Source organism: Eulemur rufifrons, chromosome 24 (assembly GCF_041146395.1).
Source record: "Eulemur rufifrons isolate Redbay chromosome 24, OSU_ERuf_1, whole genome shotgun sequence".
NCBI classification, from domain to species: Eukaryota; Metazoa; Chordata; class Mammalia; order Primates; family Lemuridae; genus Eulemur; species Eulemur rufifrons.
The window spans coordinates 21,824,723-21,841,914 of record NC_091006.1 but is presented as its reverse complement, the minus strand read 5'-3'; the positions used below and the strand labels follow the sequence as shown (position 1 = coordinate 21,841,914).

The 17,192-nt window shown below is 35.2% G+C and overlaps 1 protein-coding gene across 4 annotated transcripts in view; it reads right to left on the bottom strand.

Moving 5' to 3' along the window:
- Window positions 1–303: 303 nt before the first annotated feature.
- ANKRD17 (ankyrin repeat domain 17) overlaps window positions 304–17,192 on the bottom strand; it is a 149,521-nt gene continuing 132,632 nt past the window's right edge. For all 4 annotated transcript variants that reach the window (XM_069458213.1, XM_069458215.1, XM_069458214.1 and 1 more), the window contains 6 exons: window positions 13,490–15,123; window positions 10,204–10,401; window positions 2,930–3,178; window positions 2,248–2,426; window positions 1,794–1,958; window positions 304–1,108 (listed from right to left, as the gene is read on the bottom strand). In XM_069458213.1, coding sequence (XP_069314314.1) covers window positions 1,049–1,108; window positions 1,794–1,958; window positions 2,248–2,426; window positions 2,930–3,178; window positions 10,204–10,401; window positions 13,490–15,123 — 2,485 coding nt within the window. In that variant the 3' untranslated portion in view covers window positions 304–1,048. The remainder of the gene's footprint in view (window positions 1,109–1,793; window positions 1,959–2,247; window positions 2,427–2,929; window positions 3,179–10,203; window positions 10,402–13,489; window positions 15,124–17,192) is intronic.

The window sequence follows — 17,192 nt, the reverse complement described above, 5'->3', positions numbered from 1 at the left end:
GACTCTTCATGACTGGAAAGCCAATGTTAAGAATCAATATTATCCAATATAAAATAGTACATTGAATTTTTTAATAATAAACAGTATATTAAGAGCTTGTATATGCTGACTGGGAACAGTGGTGGCTTTTTAAATTCTCAGAGAATTTAAACATTTTATAATTAGAAGAAACCCCTGGTGATGATGAAGATGCTTCATCTCTCTATAGCAGCCATTACAGTGAAAATCTTTACAAAATTTTTTCACTATCAGCAAGAGAATTTTACTGGTATTAGTGGTAAAGGTAAGGAGAGGAAAAAATGAGTGAAGAGATAAGCGTGTATTAGTTTTACAAGTGTGAAAAGGTAAAAAAAGACATGAAAAAGTCAGAAATTTCTTCTATATGTGCCTTGCTACAGACAAACCCAAAAGAGAGCAAGATGGGTAATTTAAAAGCCATTGTATGGAAACATCCAGTGATAATGCCCATTATTTTACTTTATACTTAAATTACACAAGTAGAAAAGTTATGCTTATTAATAGTTTAATGTATGAAGGAAACATCCAGATTTCTGAATATGAAGGTACATATCTCACATTAATTTAAGTCTACATAAAGTAGAGCCTCTATACTGACATATTGAAATTTACTTTCTGCTTAGCCTTTTCTGTTATGTAAACAATTGTACATTTATTTGCCATTCTAAAACTTCAGGATCAAGTTTACATAATTTTGCTAAATTTCCGTGTTTGCTCAGAAGCAGTTTACAGTACTAAACCAACCAGCCAAAGAACAGCTTCAACAGAAAGTTATGTCCAAAGGGAAAAAGGGAAAGAAAAAAAGAAAAATGATAAGAAAAATGCTAACTAAGGTAAAACGGATGATGACGGGGAATGGGCAGTCACAAATGTTCACAGAAAATAGGTCAGTTAGTAAGTTCTTCTGCAAAAAGCCTACACACTTCAGTCAAGCACATCAGTAGAATGATTTGGGAGCATAAATTTTTTTCGGCCACTTGTGATTTCCTCTGAATGAAAAGGAATCTGCACGCTAACAAGCTGATCCTCATCAGCCAAGCTGGTTCATATGCACACTGTTCATGTGAGGTGCCCAGGGTCCAGTCCACACCTATGGATATAGAGCATGCATTTTATTAAATATGAATTTAATATATATTTGATTAAAATAAAACTCTTAAAAACTAAGAAAGTGCTCCCAGTATCTATATGGACTAAAACAGCTAAATCTCATTCAATTTGCAACATACTAGGAAATAATAGGACAAAACAATGATAAAACCACTTTTAAACTTTTACTTTCCTACCTACCTTCTTATCCCTCATATAGAATCTGATTTACCACCATTTAAAAAATCATTACCCAAGCATATAGAGATTTATGCTTGTAGAAGGAAAATGATATTGCACATAAACCAAAATAAGCTAAAATATATATACAACCATTTTTGTGAATTTTCAGAGTTAATTTTATATACTGTTTTGATATTTACAGTACTTTTAATAAATTCTGAGGTATAAAATTATATTATGTGATAATCTCTTTGCAACTTAAAATCTTTAACATACTATCTGCTACCCAATAGAATATATAATGCCTTTCATAATTTTAGCACCAAACCACTACCTTTGGTACCATTTCCCAAATCCCTCTGCTATATTTCAGTTATATTAAATTTCCCTCAATTTCTTTAACTGCCCATATTCACCATACTTTCTTTCTATCATGATTTACCCATATCCTACCTGTCTGTGCATTTCATAGACACTAAATGTTTGTTCACTGAATTCCTTACCGTTTGAGGGCCATTATTTTCTGTGGAACTTGAAACCATCTTTATCAGTGAGTTCCAAGAGGGGTCCGCAGCATGAGGGCCATTAAATATGGGTCCTCCAGCACCATCCGGGATAGGTGCTACTGGAGGAATCATTGCATTCCCATATACAGAAAAAGGCATACCCTTAAAAAAGGAAAAAACAAAGATTAACATTGAATTCACTGTTTGCTTTTCCTAATATAATCAATAGGCTGAAAATTAATATTTGAAACTTCACCTCATTTTGGGAATGTGTAAGTTATCTAAAGAATCTCAAAATTATTTTCCATTATATGGTTCTTTTTAACAACAGATTATATATAAGCATACTACCTCCAAAATATTTTAGTTAAAAAAAAATCCCTCCCCCTAAATAACCGGGACAAAATCGGGACATATAAATAACGACAGTGATTATTTAAATGAGCATTACCCCAACTTTAGGAAAGTCCATATAGCCTGCAGGAACATGTTGATGGAATGTACCAGAAGGAGTTACAATTCCTGTACTATCTCGCTCCATTGCTTGATGCTGTGAAAATACTCCTGGATCAGACATTGGTCTGTGAATCATAGGATTTCCCATCCCAGGGTTACACCAGTCTACTTTGTCTGAGGGAAAACAAAGAGGTAGAAACAAAAATTGGTGATACTTAAAGGGCAGCAAAATAAAATATTTTCTATTTTTCTATTATTTTCCACATTGGATTGTGAATTACTTCAGAATAATGGCCTCTTTTTATATATTTACAGCTGTATTTCCATGTTTGAATGTAATGATAAAACAATCATAAACACTTGGTATTACAACACACACACAAAAAGTTAAGATTAAAACCTAAAGTGCCTCAAAGAAAATATTAATATCTTCTTAATACAATGAAATGAAAAAAAGAATATGCTTGTATTAGAGCACTTTCAGAAAGCAATCATAAATAAATGTAATGGTAGAGGTAACATGGGAACAGAACTCTTAAAAAGAAGTGATTAAATAGTCAAAACAAAAAAAATGGGAATATAGATCTTTTTAAAATGACTACAAAAGGTAAATACTGTTTACATTAATAGTTAAGTGCATAAACTTAATTTCAGGTAAGAAGGATGGCATATCCTACCTTGATTGCCACCAATCCCTTCAAAGGACCAGATGCCACTATGCCCTACTGATGTAGACAAATTACTCCCAATAACAGATGGAGCTGAAGTTCCAGTTTGCCTGATACGTGCAGAACGTTCAGTCCCAATAGGGACTGGAACTTTCCTGTCCTGAGAGACGTTGCTGGGCTTTTCTGACCCTAAAGGTACTGATGAAGGGGCAGGAGATGGTGCACGAACTCCAGAGGGTACTGACTGTGCAGAAGAATCTGGAGAAAAGATATTTTGAAAAAGAAATAGGTCATTTATAGAACATGTAATTTTACAAACTAAATCTTAAATTCTTTTTTAAAAAACTTAAAAAAACAATTGATGCATAATAGATGTATGTAATTTCAGGGTACATGTGATAATTTACTATATCATATAATTTGTAAAAATCAAACCATTGTACTTGGGATATCTATCACCTTAAATATTTGTCTTTTCTTTATGCTAGATCCATTCAAATTCTTCTAGCTATTCTGAAATATACCAAATCTTAAGACCAAATTCTGAAGAAATCTTAAATATGCATTCTCTCAGAAAAAACAAATATAAAAGTAACGGTTAAGTAATAAATTATGCATATTTAAAAATCTGGCTGAAGTTCATGAGGTAGGAGGTAGAATGTAATATCAATGCTGCAAAGTAGTCAACTACGCACGTAATAAACCACTGAACTGATTAAAATTTTTTTTTTTTTGGACAGGGTCTTGCTGTCATAGGGGCTACAGTACAGTGGTGTCATCATAGTTCACTGCAACTTCAAACTTCTGGTGGGCTTGAGCAATCCTACTGCCTCAGCCTCCTGAGTACCTGGGACTACAGGCGCATGCCACCACGCCTGGCTAATTTTTTCTATTTTTAGTTGTCCGTCTAGGATAATTTTTCTATTTCTTCTAGAGACAGAGTCTTGTTCTTGCTCAGGCTGGTCTTGAACTCCTGGCCTCAAGCAATCCTCCTGCCTTGGCCTCCCAGAGTGCTAGGTACTGGCTAGGCAAGGAGTATACAATAAGGTCTGAAGAAGCTGAAACACCATGGGCCCTATGAACCCTCAAAACTACCTTCCTGAAGCCACCTTCCTGGGACAAAGCCCCATAATGATAAATCAGAAACTTCTGGGAACAGAATCCAAATTGAGCAGGAAAAGAATAACAGAAGCAAGGCAAAAAGCAGATCCAGCTAAAAACAGGAAAAGAAGCGGTGGGGGTAGGTATGGACAACAAAGCTGGAGATTTAATAAAGTAGAAGGCCATATTTTTTGCACACTTCCGAAAACAACAAAACAAATTCTAGAGCCTTTAAACTATAAAAGATATCCTGATCCACTTATCCCTTCTGAAAGTTCAAGCAAACTCATTTCACCTAAAAACACAGAATAGAACTATAGTTAAATTCCATATAAACCTATTAAATAAAAGAGAAATAGACCTACAGCATCCCTATAGACAATCAAATCACTCCAGAAAGAAAGCAATAACCTGAAATTCCAAAATGAACTACAAGAGAAAGATGAAAGAACAGCACAATTCAGAATTAGTAAAAATGAAAACAAGACAAAACTTAGGAAGGTATTAAAAGTAAAAGAATATTTCAGAAAAGGCTGACTAAAACTACAAGGAACACAAGAACATGTAAACACAAGTGATAAATAATAAAAGTTTGTGGTATTTTTCTTAAAACATTTTGAAAAGCCACTTAAATCCCTGAGAAAAATCAACCCAGTGGCAGACAGGAAGGAAGGAAAGAAGGAAGAACAAATGAACTCTACCCTAGGAGACTGCCCTAACCTCTGTGTTGGATCACTTTTACTTTCCTTTCCTGTATCCTTCTAAAAACAAGCAAAGCAAAATAACAACCCTTAACATCCTATTTAAGTGAACACAATAACTGGCCTTGCCTGCTGACTTGCCCCACTTCAGATTTACCCTTTTCACAGGTTTTGCCGCTTCACTAGCCATAGTTTTTATCAGATGACCCTGTTTTCTGCTCCCTTCCTGCATGCCCATTGGACCTAAGAATAGGCACCTGATCCAAGAATGATCCATTTTAGACTAGCCAGTAATCTATGACTGACATGGCCTGACCTGAACATATGAACTGAGCCAATTACATTCTTCATTCAGGAAGGGGCAATTGATAAACAAGAGAATAACTGGTTGAAGTAACTATGAAGTTGAACCATTGAAGACCATATGTAAGATGAGATGAAGCAGCCTAGGCATAAAGAGAGCAGACTGAAAGAGATTCACAGGAGACAGACCATAAATTCTCAAAGACAGCGGGTCCCCAACCTTTTTGGCACCAGGCACTGTTTTGATGGAAGACAATTTTTCCACGGGACTGAGTGGGTGGTGGTTTCCGGATGATTCAAGCACATTACATTTATTGTGCACTTTATTTCTATGATTATTACATTGTGATATATAATGAAGTAGTTATACAACTCACCATAGGTTGGGGACCCCTGCTGTAAGAGACAGATGGAGAAACCAGGTATCCCTAAGTCCTGGATGCTTCTAAAGATGGTCTTACATAGCCTTATAGTAAACATCATTTACCTTAAGATGCCTTGGGTGGGTCTATATTCTTTGTCATGAAAAGAGCCTAGCTGAAATACTTTCCTCATCTGTTTTATAATTTCTTTAATTAGACAAAAAAGGCAAAATTTAATTCTGCCATGTTATTTTATTATAATCCAGCCTGTATGTTAGAGAAAAAACAGGTTTTAGAGGATGGGGCAGAGCTACATTTTGTGTGGCCTTAAGCTTATACAGTTTTGGGAAACATTTTAGAAAAAGAAGGCAAAATTACAAATATAAAATCATGTACAGCACCCTGGAAGAGGCCCATACAAATGAGGTGCCCTAAAGCTTTAGCTCCATTGACATTATGGTAAATTCACCTCAGTTTAGAAACGGTAACAGGGTCCAGAGTTAAAACTGAAAGAGCAATATGACTTACAAATTAAAAAAATATTCCTCCTACAGTAAAATTACATTGTACTTTCGTTATGGTTTAGTTCACTGTGTATTAAACACACCCTAAATTAAATCAGGAAGACACAGTAGGAAAAAAAATTAAGAGACATTCTAGCAAACAACTGGCCTATAGTCTTCAAAAAAGTCTTTTTTGAAAGATGCAGACTGAGAGAATAGCTCCAGATTGTTTGAGACTAAAGAGATGTGGGAATTAAATATAATTTTCAGGAAAAAAAATAATTTTACACACACAGGGATACATGTGGCAGAAGGGAAGAATGTAGTAACACATTATCAATTGGTCAATCTGGGAAAAATATACAAGGGTTCTCTGTGCTACTCTTGCAAGTTTAAAATTTCTACCAAAAAAGTTAGAACTGAGAAACAATCAAATACAATGTGAAGTCTGAAGGTTCCTGGTTCAAGAGGGAAAATCTATAAAAAATGTCTTGGGACAACTGGGGATATTTTAATATGGTATGTATATCAGATGATTATTACAGAATTAACGTTAATCTATTAGGTATTTGATAATGATGTTATGGTTATATAAGAAAATGTCCATATTCTTAAGTTATGAATGTTTTTAGATCTTAAGTATCATATCTGCACCTTGTTTTCAAATGATTCAACAACAAACAAATAGGAGAGAAAATAAATGAAACAAAATATTTTAAATAATTGGTAAAATTAAGTGAAGGGAATATGGATATTCCTTGAACTATTCTATAGGTTTGAAATTTTCTGTAACAAAAAAATTGTTAGAAGGTAGCAACAATGAAAGCAATTTTAATGGCCTCAATGACATCCTGTATCAACAACGTAGCAATGTATTAAAAAGCAGGTATTCAAAACCCTAACCTAATTTGGTTGCATTATTACAAAAAGCACAATACTTTTGCAATAAAGGCACACACCAAAACCCTGGGAAAACAACCTGTCATACTTTTGAATTTTATCTAAGAGTTTCTGAAATAACGTGTTACTAGAGTAATAAACAATGATATCAGTAAGTATGTTTTTGGAACCAGCCCCGCTCAGAATCCGCAAGGGGCTGGTTCCAGGGCTACCATGGATACCAAAATCTGTGCATGTGCAAGTCCCTCAAGTAGGACCTGAAGAACACATGAATAAGGAAAGCTGTCCCTCCACACACACAGCATTCTGTGAATACTGTATTTTCAGTCGCGGAACCTACCCCTCCAGAGAACCCACTATATTCATTTTTAAAAATCCGCATATAAGTGAAGCACAGTTCAAACCCATGTTGTTCAAGGGTCAACTGTACTTAAAAACATTCTCTGCTTTGCGAATTCATTCTCTTTTTAAGATTAACTACCAAAAAATTTCAGGTAACACTTACCAATGAACAATAATGTTGCAATTTTAATTCCTTTTTTCCTATTTTTTATGAACATGAAAATCAAAAACCATATTTGTTTTTATATGTAAATAGGTGAATATAAATCACCCGTAAGTAGACATTTGAAGGAAAATGTTCATCCCTATGGTGGTTTAGTTTCAGTTCAACACAGAAGACACTGCCTCAAATCTGTTATATATTTAGGGATAAAAATTTTAAGAACATAAGAAAAAACTAGGCAGAATAAAGTCATTCTAAAAATATAATGCATTTCAGACTTTTTTAATCAGTGGCTATTTATAAAAATGTCTATTCCTCTTTCCATTCCATTAGTCTTGACTATATGCAAGACTTAGTTATAGCTCTTAAATCATCTTTTACTTTCTCTTTTGCCAGGTGTCACTATATAGTAGCACATTTCTATTTTTCTTTTTTTCTTCTTGGTTTCAATACAATAATCATTATACATACTGGCACATTTCTAAAACTATTAGAAAACGGGACTTTTACTGTCACTATCACCACCTTCATCCTTATCGTCAAAATGAAAAAAAAAAAAACAAAAACAAAAAACACAACAGTAACATCAGCAGATAACACGTACATTATCTCATTTATTAATCCTGTGTGGAGGATATTACAAATCAGAAAGTTGATGTTCACTAAAGTGATATACCTAAGCTCACATAACTGTTTATATTAGGATTGTACTGACAAAGGCATGGGTGGGAGACTAACTTGAATAGTACTTAAACATTCAACAAATTATTATTATTCTTATTATTAGTTTAACATGTAGTTAGTAGCTGTATTACAAAGAGTGCTTTGGTAGTCCTATTTAACTTTTCTCTTAGGTTTTAAAAATTATTATTGTCATAGTCACTCTAAAATCTCTTCAAATTTATGTCCCTAAAGAGAGAGACCACTGAATAGGATAAAATACCAATCTTTAATACAGACTGAATTACCTTCCATTTGTCAATGTATAGCTGTCGATCTTAATTTATTAAATAAATAAAATGATTATCCATATCCATCTAGAACACAGAAACTTGTGAATACAGCTTTAAATAACTGAGGCTATAAGCTTTTACTAGATATTTAGGACTAAAATGTGATAAGCAGCTATTTATTCCTTAGAGTTATATTTAGTTTAAGTATTCTATTTAATGGTTCATGTTTTAAAAAGCTGGGCTACACAATACTGTTAATTTATAGTCCCTTCATCTCAATTATGACTCCTAAGAAATTTTTAACCTTTTTCAAAGATACATAAAACATCTCCAATGAGAATTGCCATAGATTATTTTTTCTTCCCCTATTGGTATACTATTTCTGAAATGTTTCTGTATTTTTATGAGTCACTTTAAAAAAAATTTTTTTTAGAGACCGGGTCTCCCTGTGTTGTCCAGGCTAGAGTGCATTGGCTATTCACAAGAGTGACTATTGTGCACTACAGCCTCAAACAATCTTCCCAGCTCAGCCTCCTGAATAGCTGGGACTATAGGTGTGTGCCAGGGTGCCTAGCTTTAACAGTCACTTTGAATTTGAATCTTTTTTTTTTTTAATTTTTTTTTTTATTTCATCTTATTGTTATGGGGGATACAGAATTGCAGGTTACATATGTTGCCCATGTACCGCCTTTCCCCCCAAGTCAGAGCTCCAGGCGTGTCTGTTCCCCAGGTAGTGCACGTTGCACCCATCATGTAGGTATAATCCCTCCCTTTATTAAAACCACTTCCCTCTCATTTAGGGGCACCCATGCAAAGATAATTAATATTCTATGTGACTGTCATTATTTGACAAACACAAGAAAAACTATACAATATATAAATTCACTGTAGGCCAAAGATTACCTCATGCTTTAACTGGCAATGTATTTTGATATGTCTCTAAAATATTTAAATTTATTTACTCTTTCATTCCATTAATCAGGTTCGCTATTACCTGTTCTAGCACTGCTAGATGAAATTTGATAGTTTCATCCATAAAAATGGATTTTTTAGGCTGGGCGCAGTGGCTCATTACTGTAATCCTAGCACTCTGGGAGGCCGAGGCAGGAGGATTGCTTGAGCTCAGGAATTCGAGGCCGGCCTGAGCAAGAGCAAGACCCCATTTCTACAAAAAAATGGAAAAAGTATTCAGGTGTGGTGGTGCATGCCTATAGTCCCAGCTACTTGGGAGGCTGCGGCAGGAGGATCGCTTGAGCCCAGGACTTTGAGGTTGCTGTGAGCTACGATGATGCCATGATGCCACTGCACTCTACCAAGGGCAACAAAACGAGACTCTGACTCACAAAAAAAAAAAAAAAAAAAAAAAAGATTCTCATTATAATTTCCTTAGGAAGTAAGCAATTTTATGTCTTTATGTCAAAAACAAACCAACCCAGCCTGACTATAGAATTCTCTTAATTCAAGTTGAATTCCCTATTGGTGACTGATCTTCCTTGGTTTGAAAATTTATCACTGCTTCAAAAGTCTGACTAGTTAAAAACACACATCTGATAATGTGAAATCAGTTGTGATGTTTATGTAGATGAGATTTAAAGGTGGACAAAATGCATATTTAAACTAAAGGCTAGAAATCCTTCACCTTGGTAGCTGTATTCTCACTCAAATAAAAAGTAAATGTAATTTAGAAAGAGGTACGAGGATATTTTTCCCTCAAAAAAAAAAATGATCCGTATTAGAAGAAACTTTAATATAATATTCTAGGTTTGATATAACCTAGGTTGCTTCCAATAATTTAAAAACGTTGAAATTCCAACAATTGCCAAGAGTACAAATTATATTTTTACCAATATTAAAATTATGAGGATTAAAAGTTTAAAATCCCAAACAAAACCTTTTGTTTTTAAGAAAATAAATATGCAAGTTCTTCTTATGGAATTAGAGCATGTAATACTCACCATTTGATGCTGATGAACACGGAGTCAACAAACTAAGTGGGGAAAAATGTTGTCTGTTAAAGTTAGCAGCTGTTGGTGCTCCTCCAAGGGGTGCCCCAGGTCCATACATCTGACCTCCTGAAAGGTTTGAGGCAAAGTTTCCCAAATGTGTAGAAGAAGGTGTTACAGAACCATATGGTGAGTCCATATTGACAATACCTGTAATGTAGAAGATCACTGTCATTTAAATGCTTACCCCTAGGAGAAATAATTATATAAACCTAAAATTCTAAGAGGCCCAAAATACATCCAAAACTATTTTAGATTATTAAAAAAATTTCTCCTTGGTTACTTCTTTCAGTTCATTGATTTGTCCTTTCTCCGTTTTATAAAGATTACTATAAAAGCAATAATTATCAAGGAAAATATTTTTACATTTGCTCTTTTATTAGCTAATACATTTAGATTTAATATCAATGTTGTAACTTAAATGTTCAAGGCCCAAACAATTGTATAAAAATTTAATTTTAAAAAACTATAGGAGGAAAAAAAACTGTAGATATGCTTCTATAATGGAGAGATCTGATGATTAGCATCTTAACCAAGTGGTCATGCTTTCCATGGCCAATAGTAGGGCAATCTGTCACTGAGTGTCTTCTGATACAATGCAATTTGAGGTTCAAAACATTGCCTATATGATGCTCCTTCCAGAAATGTTCGACCTGGATCTAATCATGGATTGAGAAAACATCTGTTAAGGAGAGTTAGACTCCTCAAAGGACTCAATAATGTCAAGAACTGTAGAAGAAGGTAGTGGGATGCTTTAGACCCCAGGGGTGGGGGGATGGGGGGCATGCAAAAGGAATGCCTAAAATTTGATTGAATCTTAGGTCAAAGAGAAAAAGGCAAAAAGACACAGGCATAAAGGATATATTTGGGATAATGGTATTTTATGTTGGGTATTACTACCAAATTAATTCTAATTTTCTTGAGTGTATTAATGATGATGTAGCTATGAAGGGAAACATTGGGAAGATGCCTACCAAAGTATGTAGGAGTAAAGTATCATAATGTTTTAAACCTACCTCTTCATTATTTGACGAAAGGTAGGAAGGAAAAGAAAATAGAGATAGGGATAGAAAGTGGGGGGAGAAGGAGGAAAGACAAAGAAGGAAAGAGGAGAGGAAAGGCAGAAAAGAAAGAAGAGAGGTGACAGAAAGGAAAGCAAGCAGCAGCAAAAGAGGGATAAAGGAGGGAGGAAGGAAGGGAAGGACAAGGACAAAGATGGAGAGTTTGAAAAGATGTTAACAAGAGGAGAACATAAGTGAGGGAGTATACAGGTATTTACTATGCTGTTTATTCTGTTCCTTACATTTTTATGTGGCTTAAAAATTTTTAAAATAAAATCTGAGTCTACATAAAAACAGTAAAATTATTTATATAAAAAAAGCTAGTTAAGCAAAGAAATAAAAATATGCATGGAACACAAAATGAGTTAGAAAAAGTAGAGAGAAATGAAAATTAGTATATCTTGAAGAAGTTTAGGAGAAAATAAAAGAGATGCTTCCTATGTAATAAAAGTAGAGATGAATATTTCTAATTCTAAATGACCTGAATCAAGTAATTGACTATTAATTTAAACGTCAATGCTAATTTTGGCTCTAATCAACTACACAACTCCCAAAAAATCCTCACTTCTCTTAATAGAGCTGGCATTTTTTCTACACATTTACACAAAATAAGAGTTTATTTCATTATTCTTTAAATCTTAATTTTAGTCATTCTCAATACACTTAGATTATCACATTTTTGGAAAGGCAAAGTATTTTCACTAAATTCCAACAATTATAAAAATGAAAACATGATCTTTTAAAATCCAATTTTATTGATTCTGTTGTTTCAGTACTCAAGAGAAACTGTTTTTGAAAGTATGCATAAATATTTCTATCAACTTCTAGCAAAGAAATATTTACTGTTTGTTAAATTTTATTTGCATGCTATAGAAATAAGTAAAAATAATATTCAGTTGCCATTAAACTTGGAAATTTTGGTCCCAGAATGTCATATCTCAAATAACTCAACTCAGGGGTTGGCAACCTTCCCCTAAAAGGGCCAAATACTAAATATTTTAGGTTTTGCAGGTCACATGGTCTCTGTGCCAACTATTCAATTCTGTCATTGTAGCAAGAATGCAGCCATATATAACATATAAAGAAATGGGCATAGCTGTGTTTCATTAAAACTTTGTTTATAAACATTGAAATTCATATTTTGTCTTTGAATTTCATATTTTTTGTGTCACGTATTATTAAAAATTTTTTTTCAAAGTTTAAAAGTATAAAAACAGGTAGCATAATAACCATAGTGTGTCAGCCTCTTGCCTGGACTGTCTTTAATTACTTGAAATGCTCATATTAAAACACAATAGTTCTAAATGCAAATTGGCATCCTGGATTGGACCCTGCAACGGAAAAAGGACATTTTTGGAAAAACTGGTGAAATCTGCATAAAATCTGTAGTGTAGTTTGTAGTATTCTACCAATATCAATTTCTTAATTTTAAAATATATCATGGTTATATAAGATGTTTACATTAGGGGAACCTGGGGAAATTATAGAAGAACTCTCCTACAAATCTAAAAATATTTCAAAGTAAAAAGCCAAACAAAAAGCACAGCCTACAATCAGAATATCTTTAGATCCTCTATGAATCAGTGTTGTCCAATAGAACTTTCTATGATATTGGAAATGTTCTACATCTTTGCTGTCCAATATGGTAGCCACTAGTCACAAGTGTTTATTATACACTTGAAATATAACTAGTTTGACTAAGAAGATACATTTTTTATTTCATTTAATTTTCATTAAATAGCACAGATGGCAAGTGGCTACCATATTAGACTATGTAGCTCTATATTTTTTCATTATTTTAAAAACAAAAGACAATCAGAAATGAAATCAAATTTTAAAAATCTTTGTTACCTATTTTGATTTTGAAATAAAAGCAAACTTTTGGTGGCATTACTTTATTAAATTAAAAAACATAAGAGACTTTTTTATTTCAAGAGAGAAATATATACCTGATTAAAAAAATCTTATTTATGGGTAATTCAAGAAAAATCTACTGTAGCTTTTGAAAGATTAAAAAAAAATCCACCATATTAAACACACATAATACAATAGCATTTGAGTTAACTGAACACAACAATGTCACCCAAAGAGTAAAAATGTTAGAAAATGACCAAGAATTTTCTTTCACATCATTTGTATAAATGAGCAACTCCAGAATTAAGAAAATATAAACTCACCTGAGGGACTTGGAGAGGGTCTCTGTAATGGTGGTCTAAAACCTGGAGCTTTGGAAGTATCAGACTGATGTAAAGGATCTGAATTTGGCAAATACGAGGATTTTCCTGATAGCATAGATTCTGGTGTTGACTGAGATGAAACAACAGATCCTCCCCAAAAGGCATGAGCAGAAGTAGGGCTGTTTTCAAACAATGTGTTAAATGGCCCAAATGGCAAGGGGGCACTGAAATTGGGAGCAACAGGCTTATTTGCTGGATGTACTGAATTCTGACAAGCACTTTGTGTACTTAAGGTTGAAGGTAGCTGAACAGAAGAGGGAACGCTGTGAGGTCTTTTAATGTGATTGACACTGAGGACTGCAACAGATGAATTCTGCACTGGAGTTGGATTCTTGTGAGGGGCAGTTGTGCCATGAGAGGGTGGTCTAATAGGAGGGGTTTCCATTTTAGGAGCAGGCTGGGAGCATCCCATTTGTGTCTGAGGCATAGGGTAAGTCACTGGGGCAGTAGAAGGCACCGCCACTGGAGCAGAACTTGTTGTTGCTAAAGGAGGAACAGTCATTCTAACTTCCGAGGGAGGAACCTGAGACTGCTGAAGGGGTGGTCTTGGCTCCTGAGAAACAGATCCCGGAGGTTGTTGCTGAGTAGAATGAACTGATGAACTCCCAGAAGAACTGCTGCTGTGTGGAGGTCTATTGTTTGCTGTTTCTACTACTGGTGGACTACCTGCTTCCTGTTCAGAAGCTGCCCCTTTATTTGGAGATGCTGATCCACAATCCAAAGGGCTATTTCTAGAAACCCCTCCTGGCTGGGCTGGCGGTGATGGGGAAGATGGGGATGATACTGGATAGTGTTCTTTGGCAGTAGGCATAGGATATGTGGCATTTGTGGGTGCAGTGCTGTTGTTGCTTGCTGTGGTTGTGACTGTTGTGGTGGTGGCATTGGATGTCTTCACAACTGTGACAAAAAGCTGCCTTCTAACAGAAGGTGAACTTGGACCGCCATTTGTAGATGTACCAGGCACCGTTGAAGCTGATGAACTGGTTGTAGTTGTGGGACTTGAAGTTAAAGAACCTGCTGAATTCACCTGAGAACCACTGCTATTCTGATTGCTATGGCGAGGCACCATGTGAGGCTTAGGCGAGTTAGTAGCTCTGGCAGGGCTCAAAGGCCTGACAGGAAAAGGACCCCAAGTGGACTGAGCTGGTGGAAAAGTACCTCCAAAGTGGGTCATGGGCAACCTTGGTGGACGGATCTGCTGGAAAGTCTGAGCAGCAAGCAAAGCATGTGCAAACTGTGGTGGAGGATATGCTAATGGAAGAGAAACTGGAAAACCAGGCCTCACATTATTCACTGGGTTCTTAATGGTTTTGTGGGTGGATGCAGAAGAAATTGCAGGCACGGTGAGTGCTGTGGCAGTTTGAGATGTTGATGACAGAGCTACAGTCGTCATTTTAATCCCCATTAGGGAACTGTTAGCAGCAGTGGTGGTAGGTGCTGATGACCCTATTTTGGAATTTGCTGAGGAGCTTTTCAAACGATTCTTTGGAATAAGTTCATCAATTTCTTTGTCTGGATCCTTGATCAGAGCATTGATCAACTGAGTTGCTTGTCTTGTTGATTCAGTGCCACCCCTATAAGTTGAGCAAACAAAAAAAAAATTAGGTCAAATTTCCCCTACTTTTAAATATGTAAAACCTACATTCTCCTGTGTGTATGTGCTCAAGCATGTGTGTATATATATATAGAGAGAGAGAGAGAACACATAACAAAAGTAAATCTGCAATTTTCCTACCATTCTTGAGGTATTCTGGTAACAAAGCTATAAACTGTCCTGCATTAACACTGTATTTTTTAGAGGACTAGTCAATGATTTTCTAAAACTTCACTTTATGATTGTTTCCTTGGACTAAGAAACCATTTTCCTACTATAAAATACATTACAGTTAGAAAAACTGCACATAAAAGTTGATGTAATCTATAACATTATTGAAAGTTAAAGAGTTGATCAAGGCCGGGTGTGGTGGCTCACGCCTGTAATCCTAGCACTCTGGGAGGCTGAGGCGGGAGGATAGCTTGAGGTCAGGAATTCGAGACCAGCCTGAGCAAGAGTAAGACCTCGTCTCTACTAAAAAATAGAAAGAAATTAACCGGACAACTAAAAATATATAGAAAAAATTAGCCGGGCATGGTGGCACGTGCCTGTAGTCCCAGCTACTCGGGAGGCTGAGGCAGGAGGATCACTTGAGCCCAAGAGTTTGAGGTTGCTGTGAGCTAGGCTGACGCCACAGCACTCTAGCCCTGGACTCTGTCTCAAAAAAAAAAAAAAAAAAAAGAGTTGATCAATAATAAAAACAATATAAGGAAACAAGGAATATCATACAACCAAGTAAGAAAACAGTATTTTATTTTAAATCCTGGCATCTGAGGTGGCTCCATCTACTACATATTCATTAGCAGTTCCTCTATCAGTTGGGTGATTATTATTTTTTTTATTTTTTTTAAGAGACAGGGCCTTGCCCTGCCTGGCCCAGGCTGGAGTGTACTGGCGTGACCACAACTCAATGCAACCTTGAACTCCAGGGCCCAAGCAATCCTCATGCCTCAACCTTCTGAGTGGCTAAGACTACAGGCATGCACCACCATGCCCTGCTAATTTTTTTAAGTTTTTGTACAGACAAGGTCTCACTTATGTTGCCCAGGCTGGTCTCAAACTCCTGGCCTCAAGCAATCCTTCTGCCTCGGTCTCCTAAAGTGCTGAGATTACAGGTGTGAGCTACTGTACTATAATTATTATAACCCCTCTGGGAAGATGTCTCAAAATGAGGGAGGAATCCGGATAATGCCAACAATAGCTGTTGTAACATCAAACCCTAGTGTTGGATCTCTAGGAAAATATATGATTGCAAAGAAAGCCTTTCAGAAACCCAAGGGAAAAATTATCCATAAAGACTATCTACTTCCCTCTTTTCTAGATAAGGCAGGTTGTAACTAACCCAACTATCCCAGGGAAAAACAAGACAAAGAAGAAGACAATGAGTAGGAATACAAACATGATAGTTAACTGCCTCCTTACTTTTGAGGGGGGACATAACTATAAGCCCTCAAATATACTGTAAAGGGGCACCTGCCTCTCACAAACAAACTTACAACTGCCACTTAAAAACATATGAAACTCTTTCAAAGGAACTTAAATTTACTTTAAGGTAATTAAATACAGCTTCTTACAACCTTGTGATTTCTTAGAGTATCATTTTTATTTTATGGATAATCAGGCACATACACATTAGGTGAGTTATTCAAGATAAGTTTTCAATTCAGAGTTAAATCTATTATTGAGCTCAATTCTAAAGAGACAATCTAAGAATAACAAATCTCAAAGGCTAATATGAGAGAAAGATAAAAACTCACACTTAAAATGTGTTAGAAACTCCTTAAAAGTCTCAGAACAAATTTTTAAGAATGTTATACGAACAGTTTATATATAGAAAAGATAATCTAAACTTTTGCCACATGCACACACACAAACTTCCCATAAAACCCTCTAAAACACTTCACAAGAGTATATTAACTAGAAAAAAGAAACTGTAAAGGTTATCTTCTCAAACATTAATAAAACTCCCATTTAACAAAAGTATACTATTAAACACAAAGTTCCATTGAAAACTCAAATGGATATATTTCATTAAGCTACAGTGCAATA